Here is a 22,832-nt window from a genome sequence, read left to right as displayed (position 1 = left end):
TGAATGAGTGAACATAATGCTAACTTTATCTTTTAGTTGGTTCTTTGTTTTTTGCTGTATGAACTCTGCCCAATGCTAACAATATGGACAGGTGACCCTATTACTGACCAAGGAAGAATATACGATGGAACAAATCTAGGAGACTGAACAAAATTAAAAAAAAAATCCTCAGAGTAACAATACAAATTTCCTCACAAACTCTTCTTAAAAATGTAAATACCTGTTCCAATTCCTGCTCTGCATACTGACGTCTACTCAGTTCACATTCAGCTCCCTCCCTCAGCTCTCTCAGTCGAAAAGCTTCTTCCTTTGCGTAATTGATTTCATCCATCATTTTGCGCTCCAGATTTTGCTTTTCTACAGCAACATTTCTGTTCTCTTCCTGTGCCTTTTCAAGCCTTACAGAATAAACATGAAAATTCCTCACAAAAGTTTCCAAAACTTCATTATTTTAGTGAAGAATAAATATGTATCAAGCAATAATATACATGTTTTGATCAAAATTCGCAGCCATTTCTATTAATCTTAAATTTGGACAAAAAAAATCAGGTAACATACTAGATAGCTATTTGGTTTATCTTGGCCTAAAGATACAGAAATAGCATGGAAATACTCTTCAGGAAAAAGACTTTTCAAAAATTGATAATTATTTAAGTCATGTTTAAAATAAAATTTAACTACACATGTAATTCTACCTACATTTGATTTCCACTTGTCTTCTACCCATTTATTCCCTAATGCATATCTTTTTAATAAATTTGTAATTAGGACCTTTCTAAAAATGTGAAATGAAGTGTACACACAATTCCTGACATATATATCAATCTAAATACAAACGCATAAGCACATGCCCACATTACATATTCACAAACTGTATGGTCCCACATAAACAAGATTTATAGCCTTTTTATCTACTCACCTCTCTTGTAAGTCCATTAGACTTTGCTCTGCAGTTTGCAGACTCTCTAAGTCTTTCATCATTTTTGCAACATGCTCTTTTGATGTCTTATTCTGCGTATAAGCAAACCAACACCCTCCAACACCAATTACTATAGAAACTGTAAGTATAAAATCCTTCATCCAGTTATGAGGAGGGCCTATAAAGAGAATTACAAATGGCAAATTAATCTAAGTATCACAAAATCTCAATACACATGGCCACTTAATTTAAAAAGTAGTAGATATCTAAAAACAAAATATGAAGATGTTCCTCCCATATATAAGCCCCAGCCTTTTACAAATTTTTTCTTCAAATAATCAATGAGTTTATGATAACTACCTGATATACTACACCTATAGGAGGCAGGGGCTTCCCCAGTGGCTCAGTGGTAAAGAATCTGGTTGCAATGCAGGAAATGCAGTTTCGTTCCCTGGGTCAGGAAGGTCCCCTGGAGGAGGAAATGGCAACCCACTCCAGTATTCTTGCCTGGGAAATGCCATGGACAGAGAAGCCTGGCGGGCTATAGTCCATGGGGTCACAAAAGAGCTGGAAATGACTGAGCAACTAAACCACAACAACAGGGGGCAGAGATAACCCCACATGGATGCACTACACCCCTGCTGGTACAGGAGTTAGTGACAAAAATCCTGGAGCATTCTGAAAAAGCACAGTATCTCCAATCACATACACAGGGAATGGTCCTCTATGGGGTGAAGAGTCATAACGAGTATCACCATCACCAGCCCAACTCCTTCCTTCAGACAGTTAGGTAGTGGCCATGCTATAATACAAAAACTGAAACCCTAATCATTCACCAGAAAGCTTTCTTCCGAAGCATGTAGCCACATAACTAGTTAGGATTAATTAGTGATTCTCAACTGAGAGGGACACTTCCCTCCAGCAGACATTTGACAATTTTTGCTTGTCACAATTCGGGAAGTGGAAGTAGGGCTATTTGCTACTGGTATCCAGTAGGTAGAGGCCAGGGATGTTGCTAAACACCCACTAATGTACAAAATAATCTCTTTCCCGCTCCCACTCTGGTGATAACAAAGAATTATCTGGGAATTATACAGCCTAGAATGCAAATAGTGGCAAGGTTGAGAAACCACGGGTCAAATGATCACGACAACCCATGTTTTAGGTGGTTATTTGCCAGAGAGATCTGGGTGACTCGAGGGAAACAGATGCCAGGGACACATGTAACCCCCACACTTACTTGTTTCTAAAGTAAGGAGTCAGGAGCCAGGGCCTATTGTCTTCAGTAATACAAAACACAGAAACCGCTAGTCAAATAATTTCCTAGTTTATCTCTGAATGCAGGGGCTCAATTAAGGGATGCAGGGTAACTAATAAAACATGATGTATTATTTGATGTATTGCAAAGAGATTACAGGTGTTCAGTGAAAAACTGCCTAGCTGCCCATACCTCTGGCAGGAAGGAGATATTTTCCATGTTCGACAAGATGAAGAGCTCCACAGAAATGAAAAGTTCTCATGCTTATAAGCCTAGGGTTCATGTATGTTTACATGGTGTGATAAACAGCATGTTCCATGCCAGAGATCCTCAGCGCTACATATTTTCAGAGCAGATACCCTCACCTACAGTGAAAGAGATTCTCTCCTCACTCTTTGGCAGAAGGCTAAAGTCTCAAAAGGATTTGTTTTTATTCTGCCTCAGGCTGAGAGGTTCAGCTCAGGCTCTAGTTCAAACATGAGACTTATTCAGGCTGAACTATAATCACCAGAAATAATAATAAAAAGAGGGACAAGTCTCTAACTATACAACAAATACCATGAACTGGTAAGGATTTCAGTGAAAACTCCTTTAAAATGTATCTCTATTCACTGGATACTGCTAGTTTTTGTTTTTTTTTTTTTTTAATAATCTTAATGTGGGTGTTCCAACCATAAGTTTCATTCACTCAAGTCATAATTCTAAGACAAACACATTAAAAAGGTAATGCATCATTAACTTCTAAACTAGTTTATTTATTAATACATTTGTTTTCAACATTCTTTGAGACTAGTTTGGTTTCTTTACAAATGATAACACTGTCTGGCTTACAGAATAGTTTGTTCTTGATCAATAAAATAAAAATATCCCCAATCAACCTCTATATAGAGACAAATGCTATAGTTTAATTCCTATTTTAACCAATAATTCACATGAAAAAACTAGAGTGACTCTCACAGAAGACAATCCCCAATAGATTCAGTTGAAAATTCAGGACAAGGAAAAGGTTAGAAAGGGTATCATCTCCATGGAATGCTTGGCATTTCAATAGTGTTCTATTTCCTAGGGTTTGTAATTCCCACCAACAGTGCATTTCCACCAACTCTCACAAAGGGGGGTTCCAGCTGTTTCACCAGCTGCTCTTTTAGCCTGAGCCAAAAAAGAACCACCAGTAAACTCATGGAATGCATCAAACCTCTCCAGTAACCCTTTTTTAAGCAGGGGCACCCCCAACGCAGTATCACAGAAATCTATAAGCCTCTTAACTGCAAAAACTGAGGTAAAATAAACATTAGTTTCCTCATTTATAATTTGTGAAAACCATTTTTCTAGAATTAGTCTTTCCGTTTTGAAAAATAAAATTCCTCTAAAATGTGTACTCTTCAAACAATTTCCCCCCAAAGCTTTCTGAAATCTGAAATTAAATGACGTAAACAAATTAAACTTCCCTTCTGGGAAGAAAGTATTCCTGTAAAGGTAAAGAAGAAGGCTTATTTTCCTTACAAATATGACAAAGCAATTTCTTAAATGTTCTTCCTCAGAACAATCAAATAATATTCTCCACCTTGTGCTTCTGCCAGAATAGTCTGTTCCTTTATACAGTTTCAAGCAGGCCTCTAGGGCCACTGTTTTTGATCTGTATCTTAAAAATCCTTTTCCTGGTAATTAATACAGTCCAGTTAGGATTTATTATTTCATGTCATCAAGATAGTGGGAATGCACCTTTTAAAAAAAGGACTCTAGTGAATATCAAACTATAATAACAAACATTAAAACTGCTATAGAGTTTTAAATCTAGAAATTTAATCAACTTACATATAGTTTTACAACTTTCTACATCAGTAACCAGCTTTGAAAATACCACACGGGATATTTCAATGACAGAAAATCTCATCCTATAAATCTTTTAAGATAGTATTATACTCTTATACCCAACAGAGGATTCTTCTGGTCTACTACCTTTCTTACTTTTTCCTTCTTTAAATAACAACAGATGATCTGATTACTCTTTTTCATCATATTTTGTGCGAGAGAATACTAACGCGTTAGAGGTCCGAACAAAACCACATCCAGCGCCTTGAGCTGAAGTTTTTGTCTATGACTCCGGTCGCTGATTTTCAACTGAGAGATCATAAATGAAAATTCATGCACTGCTATCCTGTTCATTTAAAAAAATACATATATATTAAAAACATTACTAGGATGTACACTTAAATATTTCAGCAACATACTTAATACTTATATATATTAGTGATGATTACTTTAAGAGTTCACCCAAGTGCAATTTAATACTTTATTATATGCAACAAAAACCTTTTCAGTGCAAGCTTAGCAGTGCAAAGACTTCTGTATGTCAATAATTTCATTGCTATATTGATGTTTTTGTTTTCTAAGGTTTCTTTATGCTATAAATTAATGTGATTCAGAAATTTATCAAATTCAAAATATTTTATGATTATTAAATTACCTCTGGCATTTTACCATCATTTCATAAACAACAAGAAAGTTGTAAGCAATTTACTTATTAACACAGCAGACTTAATCATTCTCAGTTTAGATCATATTCATTTTCTTTATAAATAGCATTTTAAAAACCTGTATCTTTACATTCTAATATTTAAACTATTTAAAAGTTCACTGAAGTCATAAATGAAAAGTAAAGAGTCATCACTGGTTGGGGGAATAAATTGAAGAATATTTGTAATAAGAAGTATAGAACCATTTCACTAGCAATGAAGAAAGTCTGCAGGGTGCCAAAAGGCTCAGGTGAAATAAGGAAATAAAACTGCTTTGTTTTGGACTTCCAATCCAAGCAGGCCAGTAGTTAAGATGTCTTATCAACCAAGTGGGATACAAAGACGAATCTTATGACACAAAGTGTAATAATAATAATAAAACTGTTAATAACAATGACAATTAAAAAAATAAGCATGTATTATGTGCTGAGTACTGTGCCAAGAACTTTTCAAACTCAAAAAATTCTATAATATATGTAAAATTGCCATTTTATAAATGAGGAAACTATGGCAGTTGTAACTTGCCCAAGATGACATAATTAGTAAGAAGACAATTAGTAAGTAAGACAATCCCAATTATCTATGATTTCAATGACTGAACTCTGAACCTTTTATTTAGAAAAATTTCAGGTTACAGAACTCCTATGAGGTTTCCACAAAACTTTAGAGAGTAAAGAACTCTAACTTTCCCTATAGAAAATGCCTACATTCATCATCTCTGTGGGTAAACTTTTGTGTGTAAGCTCTTGTCACATCTTTAATATGACACTTATTAAAGTGCCTGAAGGCAAACTGTGTCTTATCTCTTTATCCCCAAACCTAGCATGGTGCTTGGCAAAAGTAGATGCTTGATAAATGTTTATGTAATAGATGAATGAATGCATGGATGGGGGCAAGAATGAATAGCAATACTATCAGTACACAAAATTTAAGAGGGACAATGAGATGTAGTAAAAACGAAACTATAAAACAGAATTTTATGCAAAGTTCAATATGAGTCCAGAGGTGGAAGGGATTCTACCTGAGTGGGTGAGGATGTCAGGGAAGTTCACACAGGTCTGAAAGGAATGAGGAGGCATGTGTCAGGTGAAGAGAGCCTTAGTATAAGCTCTGGTAACAGAATTACAGAATATAGAAAATACAGTAAAAGGTTTAAGATAACCATGACATGAAAACGAACATAGTTTTACCTACCTACTACAGATGTAATAGTATTTTAAAGTCACAGAAAGGAAACAAAATAATGAATTACTGTAGGTATGTGTACATTTGGAATGTGTAATACATTTCTTATACATTCTTACAAATAGCTCTTATATCTACAGTTACACTGCAAAAAGCTTTGTGACGTAGGTAATTAATTGCTACTGCCCCTTTGAATGGACTCCTCTAATCTCTATCACCACATAAAAGGGGCTTGATGAAGACTATGCCAGTTTTTCTTTCCCCTCCATTCAAAAAGGCACCAGTAGGCTGACCTAAAAGTTTTCTTCTGTAGTAACATGTTCACTATTTTGAAAAACTTATCTTGATTAAGTGTGATGTTATCTCAACAATTCTACCAGAATTTGAGGTTATCTCTGATAACTTTCAGGCTTCCCAGATGGCTAAGTGGTAAAGAATCTGCCTGCAATCCAGGAGATGCAGGTTTGATACCTGGGTCTGGAAGGTCCCCTGGAGGAGAAAATAGCAACCCACTCCAGTATTCTTACCTGGGAAAGCCCATGGACAGAGGAGCCTGGTAGGCTACAGGCCATGGAGTCACAAAAGAGTTTGACATAACTTAGTGACTAAAAAACTGAAAATGTTTACTTTACTAAAACAAAAAAAGTGGCCATAACATGTACAGTCAAAATATTGAGCAGCCTGTTTATTTCATGTTGTTATTATGTAAAGAAACTTTCCAAAGGACCACATAAGAAAAGTTGTATAAGTCACAGGGTTAACATAAACAACTTAAAAAACCCTAATCCCACCTTAATGCTCTACTATTCTGTTTTAACTTAGAAATGTGTCTTATTTAAAAAGCAAGAACTCAATTTTTTTTCTTCTTTCCAGCATCTAGTTGCACCATGAATATAAAAAAATACTTAATATGCACTTACTGATTTGACTCTTAACCCCATTAATTTCATCATTATAGTCATGTGCACAGTAAAATCAGAAATACTGATGCTCAGAATACATTTAAGGAGATATGGAAACTTTCAACTCGATCCAAAATACCAACTTCTAAGCAAAAAAAAGCTGTGTACTTAAATAAGATACATGCAGGCAAATTGATTAGAAATATGCATATAATAATAGACAACATTATTAAAGTCTTTTTTGATACAGAAACAATCTAAGTTTGAATGGAACATGAGCAATCTTGTAAGGGTCAAATTTCAGTGAAATTTCTGCAAATTTTAACATTTAAATCTTTAGTGATTATTAGGTTAACTAATGGAATTTTAAAATATAATTTAGAAAAGTAGTGACAATTAATTCCAGACATCTAAGGGATAAACTAGCATCTTATACTTTGGTATCAGATCTATCCAGGTTCAAATACTACCTGGGCAAAATATCTAAATTCTTTCTGACTTGGTTTCTTCAATCTATAAAATGGGAATAATAGTACATACTTAATTTTAACCTGAAGCTTAAATGAGATAACACAAAGCATCTCTGTGTAATATACATTCAAAAATAATTACTATCATTTACCTTTTATTTATTAAACTTTTTTTTGAGATTTAACTTACTGTCTCTAATATTAAGTGGTTATTGCTGTTATTAAAAGAACAACAATTAAGAGATATCTGTACATTAATCCATTCAAATAGGTTTTCTCATATCAAATGAATAAGTTCTGTTACTTTTACCATAGGTTCAGAGGTTGGTCCTTTGATTTACCTAAGAAGAAGGCAATGGCACCCCACTCCAGTACTTTTGCCTAGAAAATCCCATGGACGGAGGAGCCTGATAGGTTGCAGTCCATGGGGTCACTGGAGTCGGACACGACTGAGCAACTTCACTTTGACTTTTCACTTTCATGCATTGGAAAAGGAAATGGCAACCCACTCCAGTGTTCTTGCCTGGAGAATCCCAGGGATGGGGGAGCCTGGTGGGCTGCCGTCTACGGGGTCGCAGAGTCGGACCCTATTGAAGCGACTTAGCAGTAGCAACAGCAGCAAAAAAGATATAGTTGACCCATCTTCTAATTCTCAAATTACTTTCTCTAGAAATAATTTTTTTCAAAGACCTGATTATTCAAGCAAGAAAAACTGATTAAAACTTACAAATTCATACAAGTGTCAGGGAATGGATATATTTATAATATTTTCTTTGAGTCCTTAGCCACAGAAGTAACTTAATTGAAAAGTGACCTTATTCTCTAGGAGTAGGAAAAAAAAAAACACTTGGATAATAAAGACCCACCTGGGAAGCGTTGTTCCTTTGACATTGTTGTCTCTAAAATTCTTCTCATATTGGGGTAGTTCAACAAATTCTATCAACCACTGAAGTGTGTCCTCAAGGGTCCAATTATGAACTACAAAAGATAAAAACAAAGAATATTTTAAACACATGTGCATTCAGAATTTATAAAAATTATATATATGTATATACATACATATATAACACTACTGTAACTTCAGAGGAAATAACGATGTTAGACTGAATTTTCAATTCAATCACTAATAAGTACTAAAATAATGTTTGGCATTATATGAGAAGCTCAAAACAATGGAGACATACCTCCTACCCTTAAGGGCTTACAATCTAGAACAGAGAGGACACATAAAGGAAAAGAGAACAAAACATTAGCATGTTTAATTCTAAAATAAGAACCTATGCAAATTTGAACAGGATGAAATAATCTACTATTTCCCTGGCTGTAAAAAAACTTACCAGATATATATTCATTCTTCCTTTCATTTAACCATCCATCCACATAACATTATAAACCTGCTCAGTATCAGATTCCATTCTAAGCACTGGGAATACAGCAGTAAAGAAGATGGATAAACTCCTTGCCTTCATAAAACAAACTCTTTTGGGAGTAGGCAGGGGCAATTAATAAGAGGAGGAAGAAAAGAGGAAGAATTTCAGATAATGATCAGCTATTACAAAAGAAAGGAAAGATGTCAGGGTAAGTTTCTCTGAGAAGCTGTTACCTGATTTAAGACTCAAAAATTACAAGGAGCCAACACTGTGATGATCTTGGAGAAAAAACAATCCAAACAGACTTAAAAGCTGGTGTAAAAACCTTACGGAAGAACCAGCTGTGTATGAGGGATAGAGTGTAGGACTAGAAGGACCAGTCCAAAAAAGATTTTCAAGAATTCTGGATATCTTTCAATAAGAAGAGGGAAAAGTAAATAATCAATGCTTTTAAAATAGCACTCTCCACTGTGGAGAATGAACTGTGGGAGACAAGACTGAAAACAAAGAGAAATAAGACCAGTCCTTATCCAAGAAAAAGGAGTTATTGTCTTGGACCAAGGTTCTAGTAGAGGATATAGTGACAAGTGGCCAGATTCAGGACGTATTCCGGGGAAAATGCTTTTAGATGTTCTGATGAAATGGATGGAAGCTGGTAGGCAGAAGAAAGTCTAAAGAAGCACAGAGAGTGCTTCCACTAATTAAGATAGGAAAGAGTGAGGAGGACTAGACTTGGGCAGCAAGTAGGGGCAGGTGATAGAGACCAAAAGTTCTATTTTTAGACATTATAACATGTCTAAACATTTGAAGTATGTATCAGATATTTAAGTGCAGATAGACAAGAGCAGTCAGATATACAAATCTTGAGCTTAGAGAAAAGTAAGGTTAGGAATAGAGACATAAATTAGGAGTCATGAGCATACAGATGGTCTTTAGACTGAATGAGATCACCCAAAAGAGCTAAAGATAGCTATTACTGGATTCTAGGAGACTGGCTCCAAATCATGAAGAAAAGGACAACTAACATCTCTTCTAGACACTTACTTTGAATTAAGCCCTTTATATGCATTTTTCCCTTTAAGCCTTAAAAATAAAGAAACAAACAAAAACTTATGAGATACTAACATGATTATCTCCATTCTGGAGATAAGAAACTGAGAAGTTAATGGGATCAAGACAGTCAGTAGCAGAACTGGATCTCAACTCAGACCAACTGACCTCAGGACCTGATTCTATGCTACTGTGAGAGGAATAATATTAAATAACAGTAGAGATATAAACAAGCAGTTAAATACTGGAAGCAGCTAAACACATTCTACTTCAAGAAGAACAAAGACAAGTTTATCCAAAGGAAAAGATTTGAATGTGCTGGAAAAAAGAAGAGCTCCATATTCGTCTTCATACATACTTTGAAGATGTGGAAAAACAAAATGCTCACAGATCACAGAAAAGGCCAAAGGAGAGGAAAGGAAAAAAGTGAGCAATAAAAGCAGATCTGGAAATCCATCTGTGATAAACCTGAGATGAGATCTTCCTGAGTATGAACTTACTTTTGCAAGCAAAGTTGATGTTCACAATCTGCCTTTTTTATTAAGTGTTCTTTAGAAGAAAAGTTTAAATAAATCAGAAACAAAACATTAACAAAACTTAACTTTTAAATAACATACAACATTTGATAATTTTGTACTAAGACAGCTTTGACAATTTTTTAAATGAGCTCTTCTTCTTGTGTTCCTGCCCTTAAGACTGGCCATGTGCCTGAGGCTGCTGTACCCATTTAGCCAAATAACGTAGAATAAATATCAGCCAAAGGTTCAGGACCTGGGTGCTTTCCACTGAATTTAATACATGCAAAGTAGCTTTTTTTTTTTTTTTTAAGTTTCTTCCTATTCAAGACGAACTGCACTGAGAACTGCCTGGTCTGAGACTCTGCCAAGAAACCGACAGCACAGCTGCACCTCACACACCCACACGAAAACTTCAGCCAAGATAACAGGATAAGATGCTGTCATGCCCATGGCTGTTCATCTGATCAACAGCAAAAGCCTAAACACTCCAGTGCATCAAAATATTCTCTCAATTATCAATGAAATAAGACAGAAAAGAAGAAAAATCAAATGAAGAAGACATGTTTAAAGTACCCAAATTCTAGTATTATTCCATCTGATAAGCAGAGAATTACACTGGTGCTAAAGTAATTTTCTTTACAATGAATCTGTAAAACTACAAAATTCTAACACAGAGCACACAGTTTGCTTTGGGGTGCGGGGGTCTGGGGTTCATTTCATCATCTTTTTCTCATGCTTTTTGGTTTCTTTGGTAATGTCCGCTAAGTATCTTCTCAGGACCAGGACCTGTACTGTATGTATATTAGCTTTCTCCGCTCCAAATTCAGTAATTGTCTTTTGATTCTTAGGACAGATAATACTATGCCCTTCCTCGGGGTCTTTGCACACATGGCATTTCCTCTTTCATTTTCTCCACCCCTCTGACTCACCTTTACCTATTTACTTTATTGAGCCTTCATATTGCAGTTAAAACTTTAATTCCTTGGGGAACCTTGTCAAACACTGCTATATGATCATACATCACACTGTACTTTTAGGCACAGCATTTAACATAGCATTTATGATTATTTGTTTCTATGATTATTGTCTTAACATCTGTTCATACCTCTCAAGCATAAGTTTCTTGCTCACTCTTCTGTCCCTAGCACTTGGTACACAAAAGGTGCTCAACAAGATCCTCTCAAATAAATGAAGCAGACTGTGTGTGTAATTGACAACTGGCGTGCTGCGATTCATGGGGTCGCAAAGAGTCGGACACGACTGAGCGACTGATCTGATGAAAATCTATTTTTACATTTCAGAAAGGAGATTCAAACAGAAAGAGGAACTTTTCTGTGTAAGAAATTTTTGTTGGCAAAAGAGTTATTAAGAATTATCTAGAAATCAACTATACTTCAATTTTTAAAAAGTAAACTTAAAAAAATTATCCAGTTCTTTATTATCCAAGTCTCACTGCCTCTTTCACATGCACTGTTGCTATACAGCATTTCCACCAGAGGGCAGACAGAGGAGGATAATGTATTTCTTTAAAAATATAGATTTTCTTCTTTTAGTCTATCTGGAAAGCTATGGAAATGTCAGTTTCTACTTAAATTCTATTGTTTCTGCTAGAAACTGCGACCAGCGCTACAGGTTGTTGTCTTTGAGTGATCTAGGACAATTTATCCCAATATCAACAGAAAGAACTCTGGAATTAAAACAGACCTGATTCCAATCCCAGGAACTCAATTTCTCACCATAAAAAATAATGAAACTGAGCTAGACCATCTTTAAAATTCATTCAAATTCTTTGTTTTTGATTTCGTTATAATGAACAAAAGATGATGTTTAAAATACTGCCAGACTGTTAACCTAGAACAGTAGATTATAGAATAATGAGAGGGGGAAAAGTAACTCTAAGAACTTTCAGGACAGCAACAAAACTGTTCCTATTAAACACTGGGAGATTTGCAAAGCTTATTTCCAAAACCACTGCGACAACTCTTTGAAGTAGGTACTTTCAGCATCATACTGAACCTGTTAGTTTATGAAGGTGAAGTTCTTAATTAGCTAAAATGGATTACTAAATGGTCAAACCAGGTTTCAAACAAGTCCATGTCTAGAATCGTTTACCACTGTACAATACCGTTACCTCTTTAGAGTCAGGTAAATGGCCCTCATAATCAAATTAGGCACTTCAAGTAAACAGTTTATGCTCCACACTTGCAACCATGTATGTAGCTTTCTAAATCTGCCATATTCCCACATGTCATTCCTTTAACCTGGAATGGCATGCCCGTCTTCTTCCTTGTCAGGCTGCTCTTCCTTAGCCTTTGAGACCCAGATCAGGAACTCATTCCTCCATGAAGTTTTCCCTGTCTATCCATTTCTAGATTACCGTTGCTCTTCCTCACGCCCCTGATCATATGTACATATATCTGTCATAGGATTTATCCATGTGCTCTAATGAAATTGTCCGTGCTTGTGTTACCCTCTGGCTGATGAGTTCCTCAAGGGCAGGAACTTGTTCTGCCTAACACAGTGATTATTAACACCATAATGCCACATCCCTTTGATTAGGATTTTATATATTAATATACACTATATTTAACATCTCCAAGCCACATCTGTGAGACAGCTGTTTCTCTACAGTCTATACAGAGAACCTTGGCCAAGAGAGGCCATATAACTGTAATGTAGCACACAGCTAGAATTTGACTCTAATCTTCTGACCCCAAGTTCACTGACAATATAGGTGGCTCCTGATTTAAAAGAAGTGCTCATTATTTAACTTTAAAACTCAAAACACATTTTCTCTTAGAATCAAAGCTTCTGGACATATAGCATTAATAGTAATTCAAGAGTTAAACATTACATATGAGCAATCTGCCAAGAGTAATTGTGTTAATGGAGTCAGGATTCCACTAGAGACATCAAGTAAGCACCATGGCCTACTGAAGGCCCGGCAATAGTAACACTATAGCCCAGTGGAGCTATGCCAGTTCTTCATCATGGCACTGGCTTCTATGACTTGAAAAGGGGGCTCTACCAGCCTGAAGGGTAAGATTTCAAAGAGATTTCAGGAGATTCAGAGCTGCAGCAGGGCTCTGGACCAAAGGAAGTAGTGTGGGACAGGGGAGAATGGGGACAGGATGGTGACTAGAAGCAAATCTCCAGGAGATAAGAGGGTGTGGGGGGTGCACATTTATGGATTTTTCACAGGAACACAGGCAAGATGAGGATTCTCCTTTCCATTATCTCCCTTTGCTGCTAGCTAAAGAGCTATTACTGTAATAAGGGATGAGATTCCTGGTTCTGTACCAAAACAGCTTCCCTTTCTTCCCCTTATCCTAACTGTTGTTATCAATCCTACCTCCACATAATTATTTTGGACCAGCACTTTAAAGAGAAAAATTATAACTGTGCTTAGGAGAAAGCTTTTAGATAGCAGCAGGAGCTGTAGTAATGAGAAGAATGAAGAGATAGGAAAGGCTGGAAACACCCAGCAACAGAGTAAAGAAAGGAACATTCCTGTGGCCATTTAACAAAAGCAGGCTTCCAAAAAAGATGCATGAGTCATGCATAGGTACATCCTCAATTGAACAAATGAACTTATAAGGAGAAGAAACACCAACTGAAAGTGATGTCTCCCTCCCCTGAATTTCTATAGTACTTACTATTCCTACCAAATGGCATATCATATGTGCTGCCTTATTTTGTAACTATTTGCTTAATTACATCTTATGTTCCTACCATATTGTAAGTTTCCAGCAGCTCAGCATAAAGTTGCCATTTAAGTATTAGCTGAATATATAACTGACTTTTTTCTTTCTTAAAGAACCTGTTTTGTTTTTAATTGTGTCCACTTGCTATCCCATAGTTGTATGAAAGACATATGATACTGTTTTCACAATATCACATTTCAAAGTAACAATGGAGAATCCCTGACTCCAAAAGAAGATCACAGGAACTTATAACATGTTGGAAGTTAGAAGGTGCCAGTGTATAGCCATGTATGTGACATTAGGATGAGGTAAGAATTTGTGTGCTTCCTGTCCATTCCTGCCTCAAGCAAATGTGACAGAAACAAAAACTGTGAAAGAGAAACTTCAGAAGATTAAAATACATGTATTTACTTGCTCATTTCATCTATAAAATGGAATCTTATAAAACTTTCTCCAGTGGTCACGTATGAATGTAAGAGTTGGACTATAAAGAAAGCAAACGCAGAAGAATTGATGCTACTGAACTGTGGTGTTGGAGAAGACTCTTGAGAGTCCCTTGGACTCAAGGAGATCCAACCAGCCCATCCTAAAGGAGATCAGTCAGGACTGATGTTGAAGCTGAAACTCCAATACTTTGGCCACCTCATGCGAAGAGTTGAGTCATCTGAAAAGACCCTGATGCTAGGAAAGATTGAGGGCAGGAGGAGAAGGGGACGATGGAGGATGAGATGGTTGGATGGCATCACCGACTCAATAAACATGGGTTTGGGTGGACTCCAGGAGTTGGTGATGGACAGGGAGGCCTGGCGTGCTGCGATTCATGGGGTCGCAAAGAGTCGGACACAACTGAGCAACTGAACTGAACTGAATGCACCCAGTGCAGTTAGCCATATACTTGTGTTAAGTTCAGTTCAGTTCATGAAGTTATAGGCCTAAAAATACGAAACAGCTTTGTGAAGTACCACCACCTAAGTTTTCATCTGTTATATTTAATATAAGTACAAGCTGTCCTAAAAGCCTTCAAATATGATTTGTGAAATCACCTAAATTCTGTGTGTGTGTGTGGGGGGGGGGGGGGGTGGTACTAATGACAAAGCATTAGTGTGCATGTAGAGACATGTTAATACAGCAGCACCTAACATTTTATAAGCACTTAGCAAGTTCCAGCAACTGGGCTAAATGCTTTATGTGAACTATCTCATGAAATCCTATGAAGTAGGTAGGAGTAATATAATCTTGGTTTACAGATCAGGAAGCTGAGGCTCAGACAGTATGAGTAACTTGTCTAAATTCACACACAAAGTAAGCAGTGGAGATAGGATTCAAAACAGTATCTGTTGACTTCAAAGCCCCAGCTCTTCACCATTACACTCCTTGTTCTCCTCTTTTCTGTATTGAGAATATTTCAAAAATATTTCCAAATTCACAATTAGCTGTGTCACACCTTGGATATATTTATATCTACACCATGGATATAATACATCATTTACATTTACTCTGCACTTCATTTCTTAATATCTTTCTTTCTTACTACTTTTTAAAAAGTGCTACATTCTAAATTTATGATACCGTATCTAACGTTCTTAATATTAAGAAAGCAACTGGCATAATAGTTTCTTTTGGCAAACTACGTATTTTAGAAAAATCAATTCCTAATATCTTAATACAGTACTGTACAGCTAAACACGTTACAGTTACTACACACTTACTACTTTCTAATAAAGTATGAAAACTTCTTTGTAAGTATCAAAAGGTATGGTAGGAGGGTCAGGAAGGAGAAAGTAAAAATATTGTTAATGAAAGTAACTATCCTTAAAGCTGGCTATATGAAATGGTTAGTGAAAGAAGTTCTATATTTTGAAGCTACCCAGATACACAACCTAAAAACTATTTGTCATTTGAAAAATATCTCAATTATTGCCATGTTTATGTGAAGTGCTAATTTCTAAAATATAGGTGCAACCTGTATTCATAACTTTTCCAAAGTCTGTTTCAACTAAGAATTTCAAGTTACAAAAGACTCAGAAGTTCTTACAGTGACAGTGATAACTTATTATGGGAAAATGCAACTGACTGAAGGTTCAACATAGCAAGACTTTGGTGAAAAGCAACTTTAACGAAATATAATATAAACATAAAAAATAACTTTCAAATATAAAAAATGAAAAAATTTAAAGCCTTCCACACTCCATCTTAACTCAGGCGGTTTACAGACTTTGTGGTGTCCACAGCTCAGAGTGAGATTTTAGCTGATCAGCTGCTCAGGACCATCAACAGAGGCTTATCTTTAGAACAAGCAAGCATGTGAGCGCCTCAGATGCATGGTGGTCAGCAGGGCATGTCTCTGTAACATGGACTAAATTCCTGCACTATGCTATATTTGGACACCTAAGAGCCACACCCTGAACTTGGGAAACCTAAATATCAGTAGTTGTATCAAAGAGAAATAACTACACACTTTCTCTCAGGAGCTCCTTACCTTTCATCATTCAAGAACTACATGTAATTTTTAGGCATCCTAGATAAATATTGGTAAATGTCTCAATGCTCAGAGTTCAAAAATTACAAGGGTATTATTGTTCTCTTCCCAACAGTGATACAATGGACACTAAGAGAAGATTTTAATACTTTTCCTATTGTCAAGTGCATTCTTATCATTTAAACAAGAATATGCCATCAACACCTATTTTCATGAAGATTATGGAAGATAACAAAGACATATCTAAAAACAGAAACTGGAGAAACACTGAATCTCAAAATTGTATGACTGTTCTGAAGATTAACAAAACATATGAGGAAATAACTCTTAGGAATGGTAAAAGTGCTCCACAAATGTAAATTATTATCATAGTATAATAAGTATTATTACTTATAACAAATAAGTAAGTTCAAGGAGTCTACTTACTTTATGTATCAGTCAATAAAATAGTGGACTCAATGGCTATAAAGGAACTAAATGTCAAGTTTTCCTAAATATCTCATTATGGCATCATTGAAGACATCACCTTAGGGACTGAGTGGATGAATTTCTAGTTACGTATCTTCCATTTTACACTCAGCCCTTGACCTTTTTTTTTAAACCCCAAACTGAGACTATAAAGAATAATTCACATCAAATGAAAACAAGTTATTTAAGGGCAAACAATATCTCTCGTTCATTCCTATACTCACAACACGCTATACAATGCCAAAAATATAACATGCACTAAACAAATGTGGAATGGCAGATGTTTCTTAGGAACTCAATTAATACTTGCTGGATAAGTGAGTGAATAATAAAATGATTTATTAACCAAAGCTGCCAGGAAAATGTCACCTTTGCATTCACTCTTAAGAGTGGCATTTCTAGATAAAGCAACAAACTTTTCAAAAGTATGGTTAAACTTCATAAAAAAGAGAGGATGATACTTTTCAAAGAATATGTTAATAACAAAATAACAAAAACAATTCTAAATTACAGCTTTACAAATGTTTGCTTTATTTTCTGCTAAGAGTTCAAAAATGCTCAAATTTTTTTTCTCTTGGAATTTGAAAGTCTCTTCAAAAGACTACCTGCACAGGTGACTTGGGATTTTTTTATTCAACAAATATTTACTGAGTGCACAGTAATTACTAGCGGGCACTAGATAAAACATCAGAGACAAGAAATTATTACTAAGACTAATGTAAAGCTTAATGTAAGAAAATGTATTGACTTCAAGGAGTTCAACAAATGATGAACACAACGTCCAGTTAATACATGCTTTATTTCCAAAGAGTATTAAATCAAAGGCCAGATAAAAGTTGAGCTTTCACAGTTTCATGTCACACATCTCTGGGCAAGAAGAGACATTACATGAGAAACGTGTTAATCCTTATTTCTTCCAGAATAGAAAAATTCACCAATTTCTATGGTAAAAGCATTTTCAAGATAATGTTACTCAGGAAATTTGTTTGATATGACTCTTTCTAGGACATCTAGCATCTGAAACAGTTCACAAATTATATTAGCTGCATTTGGTATATAGCATTTTCTAACTTAGGCTTCATCTACTAATATACATTACTAACACCAAAACAACTTTTAGGAAAAGTTTACTTGTTTTTTGAGTACTACTAACACAATGATTAAAACATTAAAATACTAAATGGCACCCCCATTTACAGGGGACTTTTTCAATAGCTAGAGTTATGTGATAAAGGAAAAATGTGAATAATGTGCTTTAGTAATAAAAATAAATTCATAAAGAAAATAATGTGCTTCAATAATAAAAATAAATTCATAAAGATGGACTCCTGAACACCATGTCACTGTACAGTGCTCACTCAACTTCTCTCCAAGGTCTATTTTTTAAGTCTCAAATTGCCCAACAGTAGCTGAGTTCCATATGGGGAGGGGAAGGTAGACTACTGGTGGTCAGAGTCTGCATATGAGGACATGGGAATACTAGGTCCATACAAGGCAAGCTCCTCAGTGAGGTAACAGCCCAATGGTGTCAAGAGACTGAAAATGTACAGGGGGACTGAGCTAACTAGAAAATATATTGATGATAACAGAACTAGTTTTTTCATGATTGGTGAAAAGAGATAGCTCAGTTGGTAAAGAATCTGCCTGCAATGCAGGAGACCCCGGTTCAATTCCTGGGTTGGGAAGATCTGCTGGAGAAGGGATAGGCTACCCACTCCAGTATTCTTGGGCTTCTCCTGTGGCTCAGCTGGTAAAGAATCTGCCTGCAATGTGGGAGACGTGGGTTCCATCCCTGGGTTGGGCAGATCCCCTGGAGAACGGAAAGGCTACCCACTCCAGTATTCTGGCCTGGAGAATTCCATGGACTGTATAGTCCATGGGGTCACAACGAGTCAGACATAACCGAGAGATAAATAGGACAAGAAGTCAACTAAATAAACCAGCTAGAATTAATCCAGTAGTGTTAGACTGCTATCAATGTGAACTAGTATCAGGTATCAGTGAGAACTCATGACTTTTAATATACAGAGAGAAGTAAATACAGGAGTGTGTTTCTTAACTCTTGCTACTGAGAGGGCCTGGGAATAATACCTCAATAGCAATGAGAAGACCTAGTGTGCAAATCTTGGTTTCTAAATACTACCTCAACTACAAGTAACCAGAACTCCTTGGAGTAATGGTTGTTTCCAGGGGTAGAGCTAAGAAATAACAAAATAAGCCTAGAACACCTTTTTGTGCCAGAATATAAGGAAGGCTTAAAAAACTCTGAAGACACACATATAAAAGAATAGAAAAGTCAGCTTGAAAGGTTTACAACAGTCATATCTGGGACAATTAAAGCATCAAAATAACAAGAGCAACAAACTCACTGAATAAAGTTGAAATCCAGGCACCATGCTGATATAAATGAATAAATACAGAAGATCAATTTTCAGATCAGTCATAAGATTTTGATATTCATTATTTCTCCCACTTCTATTTTCAAGATATGCCTTTTATCTCTCACCATCTTCACAGGACAAGATGTTAATATACTCTGTTTAATTTTTCCTTATAGTAGAATGCAACTGATAAATAGAAGGAATGACGGGATTTTTAAAAACTATAATTTGACAACCATCAGAGTAACAATTAATTCAGGCAAAATGGATGCTAAAATCAGTGGGTGAAAAGTGATGAGGGATGTGATGTTACAAAGTCTGCAAGTTTCTCTTCATAAAAAAATACTAACTACAAAGGGGGAAAACGCAGCTTTACAGTTACAGAAGCAGAACAGACATTATCTTAATCAAGTGATCAAAGGTAATACTGCATAACAGACTAACACCAGGTGGCACTCAAAGGCTCTAATGAAAAGAATCATTTCTGTGACAGTCCAGCCCCAAATGCCTAACATGGATCTAATCAGAGAAAATACCCAACAAATCCTAATTTAGATACAACCTACAAAATGACACTGTTAACAATTACTGGCCACAGACATGCAAGGCCAGGAAATACTTTGGAATTGTTCCAGATTAAAGAAGACTGCAAAGTGAGGACACCTGGGTATACTTGCATACTCATTATCAGGACCAAAAGCAAAGCTGGAATGAGGGCCTCTGGGCAGTGTTTTGGTCCTGAAGATTTTCACTAAATTTGAAGTTGCTTTCAATTAAGAAATTAAAAACTGTATTACTAATCTTTCTTTTTCCATTATATAGGCATAGACTTCTAATAATTGCTAACTCCTTCATTACTTTGTAGTTTGTGGTTTTCTTCGAGAAAGTATGGCAATCTTTTAACACTAACAATGGTTATAGCAAATACCAGGTCCTTATTAGCTGTCTAGTGTTGTTCTAAGCTATATATACTGATTGATTAATCCTTAACAGAGACTTCTATAGAGGGTACTATTACCATCTACATTTCACAGATGGGGAAAGTTAAAGACAGAAAAGATTAATACACTTGCCCAAGGGGAAAAAATCTATACAAAGACTTGAATCCAGGCAGTCAAGTGCCACACCTTCTTTAGAATACTGTCTGTCTAGGAAAGGATAGCTGTACCTTGGAGTTTCTCAAGATATCAGTATCCAAAAGGTGAGAGACTCAGTGATTATAAAGACTCAGAATCTTTAAAAAAGCTAATTGTTCAACATTCACTTAGTACCAGGTTGCAAAGATCTAAGATCCTATCTTCATAATATTGGAAAGCTTGCCATACAGATTTATGCTGTTTATTTAGGAAAAAAAAAACCAATAATAAACTACTGCAAAAATATCTTTGACACTTTTAAAACGAGATTTACTATTCAATTCAGTTCATGACTTTTAATATACAGAGAGAAGTAAATATAGGAGTGTGTTTCTTAAGTCTCGCTACTGAGAGGGCATGGGAATAATACCTCAATAGCAATGAGAAGACCTAGTGTGCAAATCTTGGTTTCTAAATACTACCTCAACTACAAGTAACCAGAACTCCTCGGAGTAATGGTTGTTTCCAGGGGTAGAGCTAAGAAATAACAAAATAAGCCTAGAACACCTTTTTGTGCCAGAATATAAGGAAGGCTTAAAAAACTATGGAGACACACATATAAAAGAATAGAAAAGCCAGCTTGAAAGGTTTACAACAGGTTTACATATCTGGGACAATTGTGTCCGACTCTTTGAGACCCCATGAATCGCAGCATGCCAGGCCTCCCTGTCCATCACCAACTCCTGGAGTTCACCCAAACTCTTGTCCATCGAGTCAGTGATGCCATCCAGCCATCTCATCCTCTGGCGTCCCCTTCTCCTCCTGCCCCCAATCCCTCCCAGCATCAGTCTTTTCTAATGAGTCAACTCTTTGCATGAGGTGGTCAAAGTATTGGAGTTTCAGCTTTAGCATCAGTCCTTCCAGTGAACACCCAGGACTGATCTTTAGAATAGACTGGTTGGATCTCCTTGCAGTCCAAGGGACTCTCAAGAGTCTTCTCCAACACCACAGTTCAAAAGCATCAATTCTTCAGCACTCAGCTTTCTTCACAGTCCAACTTTCACATCCATACATATTGCTCTACTATAAAAGCACAGCTGGAATTGAAATAACCTCTCTTTTTTTTACTTTTCTAATTGTCTACTCAATAATTCACATTTGTATTTCCTTGTTCTCTTGCAATTGACTTATTTCCAAGATCCAAAAGTGCTTTCCTGTTTTAATTTTTTTTTCAGGCCCCAGCTGTGTCACTGGGGAAAAAAGTAATTTTGCTCACTTTGGTGAAACAGTGTTGAAGACAAATGAACAGTTATTACCAAATTATTAAATTCAGAATTCTTCTTAAATTATAAATTGCCCTCTTATTCCACATAAACAGAATACTTTATTATCTAGTAAGTAATGATAATTTATTTCAATGGAATTGTTGACAAACCAAAACCCTAGAAGTGACCTCTAAATCCTGCCTAGTCCATTTACTTGGAAAACAAATGGATTCTTACATTCCTGAAGACAATACATTATCTATTTTGTAGCTTATACACGTCTTCAGTCTACACAAATGTTACTAGTAAAAATATTACACCAATTTGCTATTTCAGAGAATTCTGCTCCTTGCTTCCTATTAATATAAAGAGAAGTGAAAGACAACCAAAATGACAATTTTTTGAAAAAAATACTGTCCAAATTTTCCATTAGAAAATACAGAAAATTAAAACAGCATTGTAAACTAAATAAAACTTCCATTTTTTCTAGTAGCCTAAACTCATACAAGTATTGCTTTTCCTAGAACTGATAACAGCAGGAAATTACCCATAACTACTATTAATTTAGTAACTCTTTGTAGTTTCACAAAAGCATATCTTTCCAGACAACTCACTAAGGATGACTTTATAAACTTTATATTCATTGATTCTCTAATGTTATGTCTGTTCTTCTCCCTGCTGAGAAGACCTCACTTGGCAAAAACTGATGAGTAGCACAACTGACAAGAACTCCAGGACATGATGAAGACTCAGCATGGGAAAAGTATTCCATATTCTTAAGCTCTTTACAGTAGTTGCAAACAGCAGGCGGTATTTTTAGATATTACTGAAGTGTGATGAATACTATTTGCCTTTAGGGAGTGTGTCATGCTCCAAGACTCATATTATTCCTTACACTGACAAGTATCTGGAGGGCATCACTTTCTCAACGTTTCCAAACTAACGTGGAATGGACAGCACCTACTTTTTGACACCTCAAATTCACTTCTTTGATCCTCCAATGATGCTTTTAAAAACACCTGTATCCTCCTGCACAGTATAGGCATTTCTGGCAATCCTAGGTGAACACAGTCAGGGTTTCACCTCATCAATGAAAAAACTGCTGTGCAGTAGTGAAAATCTGTAACAGCCAGAAAAATTTTGGAAAGGGTAGAGGTGATGCAAACTGTAATGATAGTGCCCAGTGTTGAGAGTTATATTAGCTCATTTAATTAAAATACCAAAATGGGATTTAATAAAGCATTTACATTTGGGAAATAACATGCTCTTAC

General features: G+C 35.9%; 1 protein-coding gene across 2 annotated transcripts in view; it reads right to left on the bottom strand.

Annotated features, from left to right (window-relative positions):
• STIM2 (stromal interaction molecule 2) overlaps nt 1-22,832 on the bottom strand; it is a 181,568-nt gene that overhangs the window by 25,184 nt on the left and 133,552 nt on the right. For both annotated transcript variants that reach the window (XM_070372242.1, XM_070372243.1), the window contains exons 4-7: nt 8,117-8,228; nt 4,220-4,335; nt 920-1,097; nt 221-398 (exon numbers count right to left, since the gene is read on the bottom strand). In XM_070372242.1, coding sequence (XP_070228343.1) covers nt 221-398; nt 920-1,097; nt 4,220-4,335; nt 8,117-8,228 — 584 coding nt within the window. The remainder of the gene's footprint in view (nt 1-220; nt 399-919; nt 1,098-4,219; nt 4,336-8,116; nt 8,229-22,832) is intronic.

The sequence above is a fragment of the Bos mutus genome, chromosome 6 (genome assembly GCF_027580195.1).
Source record: "Bos mutus isolate GX-2022 chromosome 6, NWIPB_WYAK_1.1, whole genome shotgun sequence".
Lineage (NCBI taxonomy): Eukaryota > Metazoa > Chordata > Mammalia > Artiodactyla > Bovidae > Bos > Bos mutus.
The sequence above is the reverse complement of the archived record's forward strand: the minus strand, read 5'-3'. Positions and strand labels throughout refer to the sequence as shown.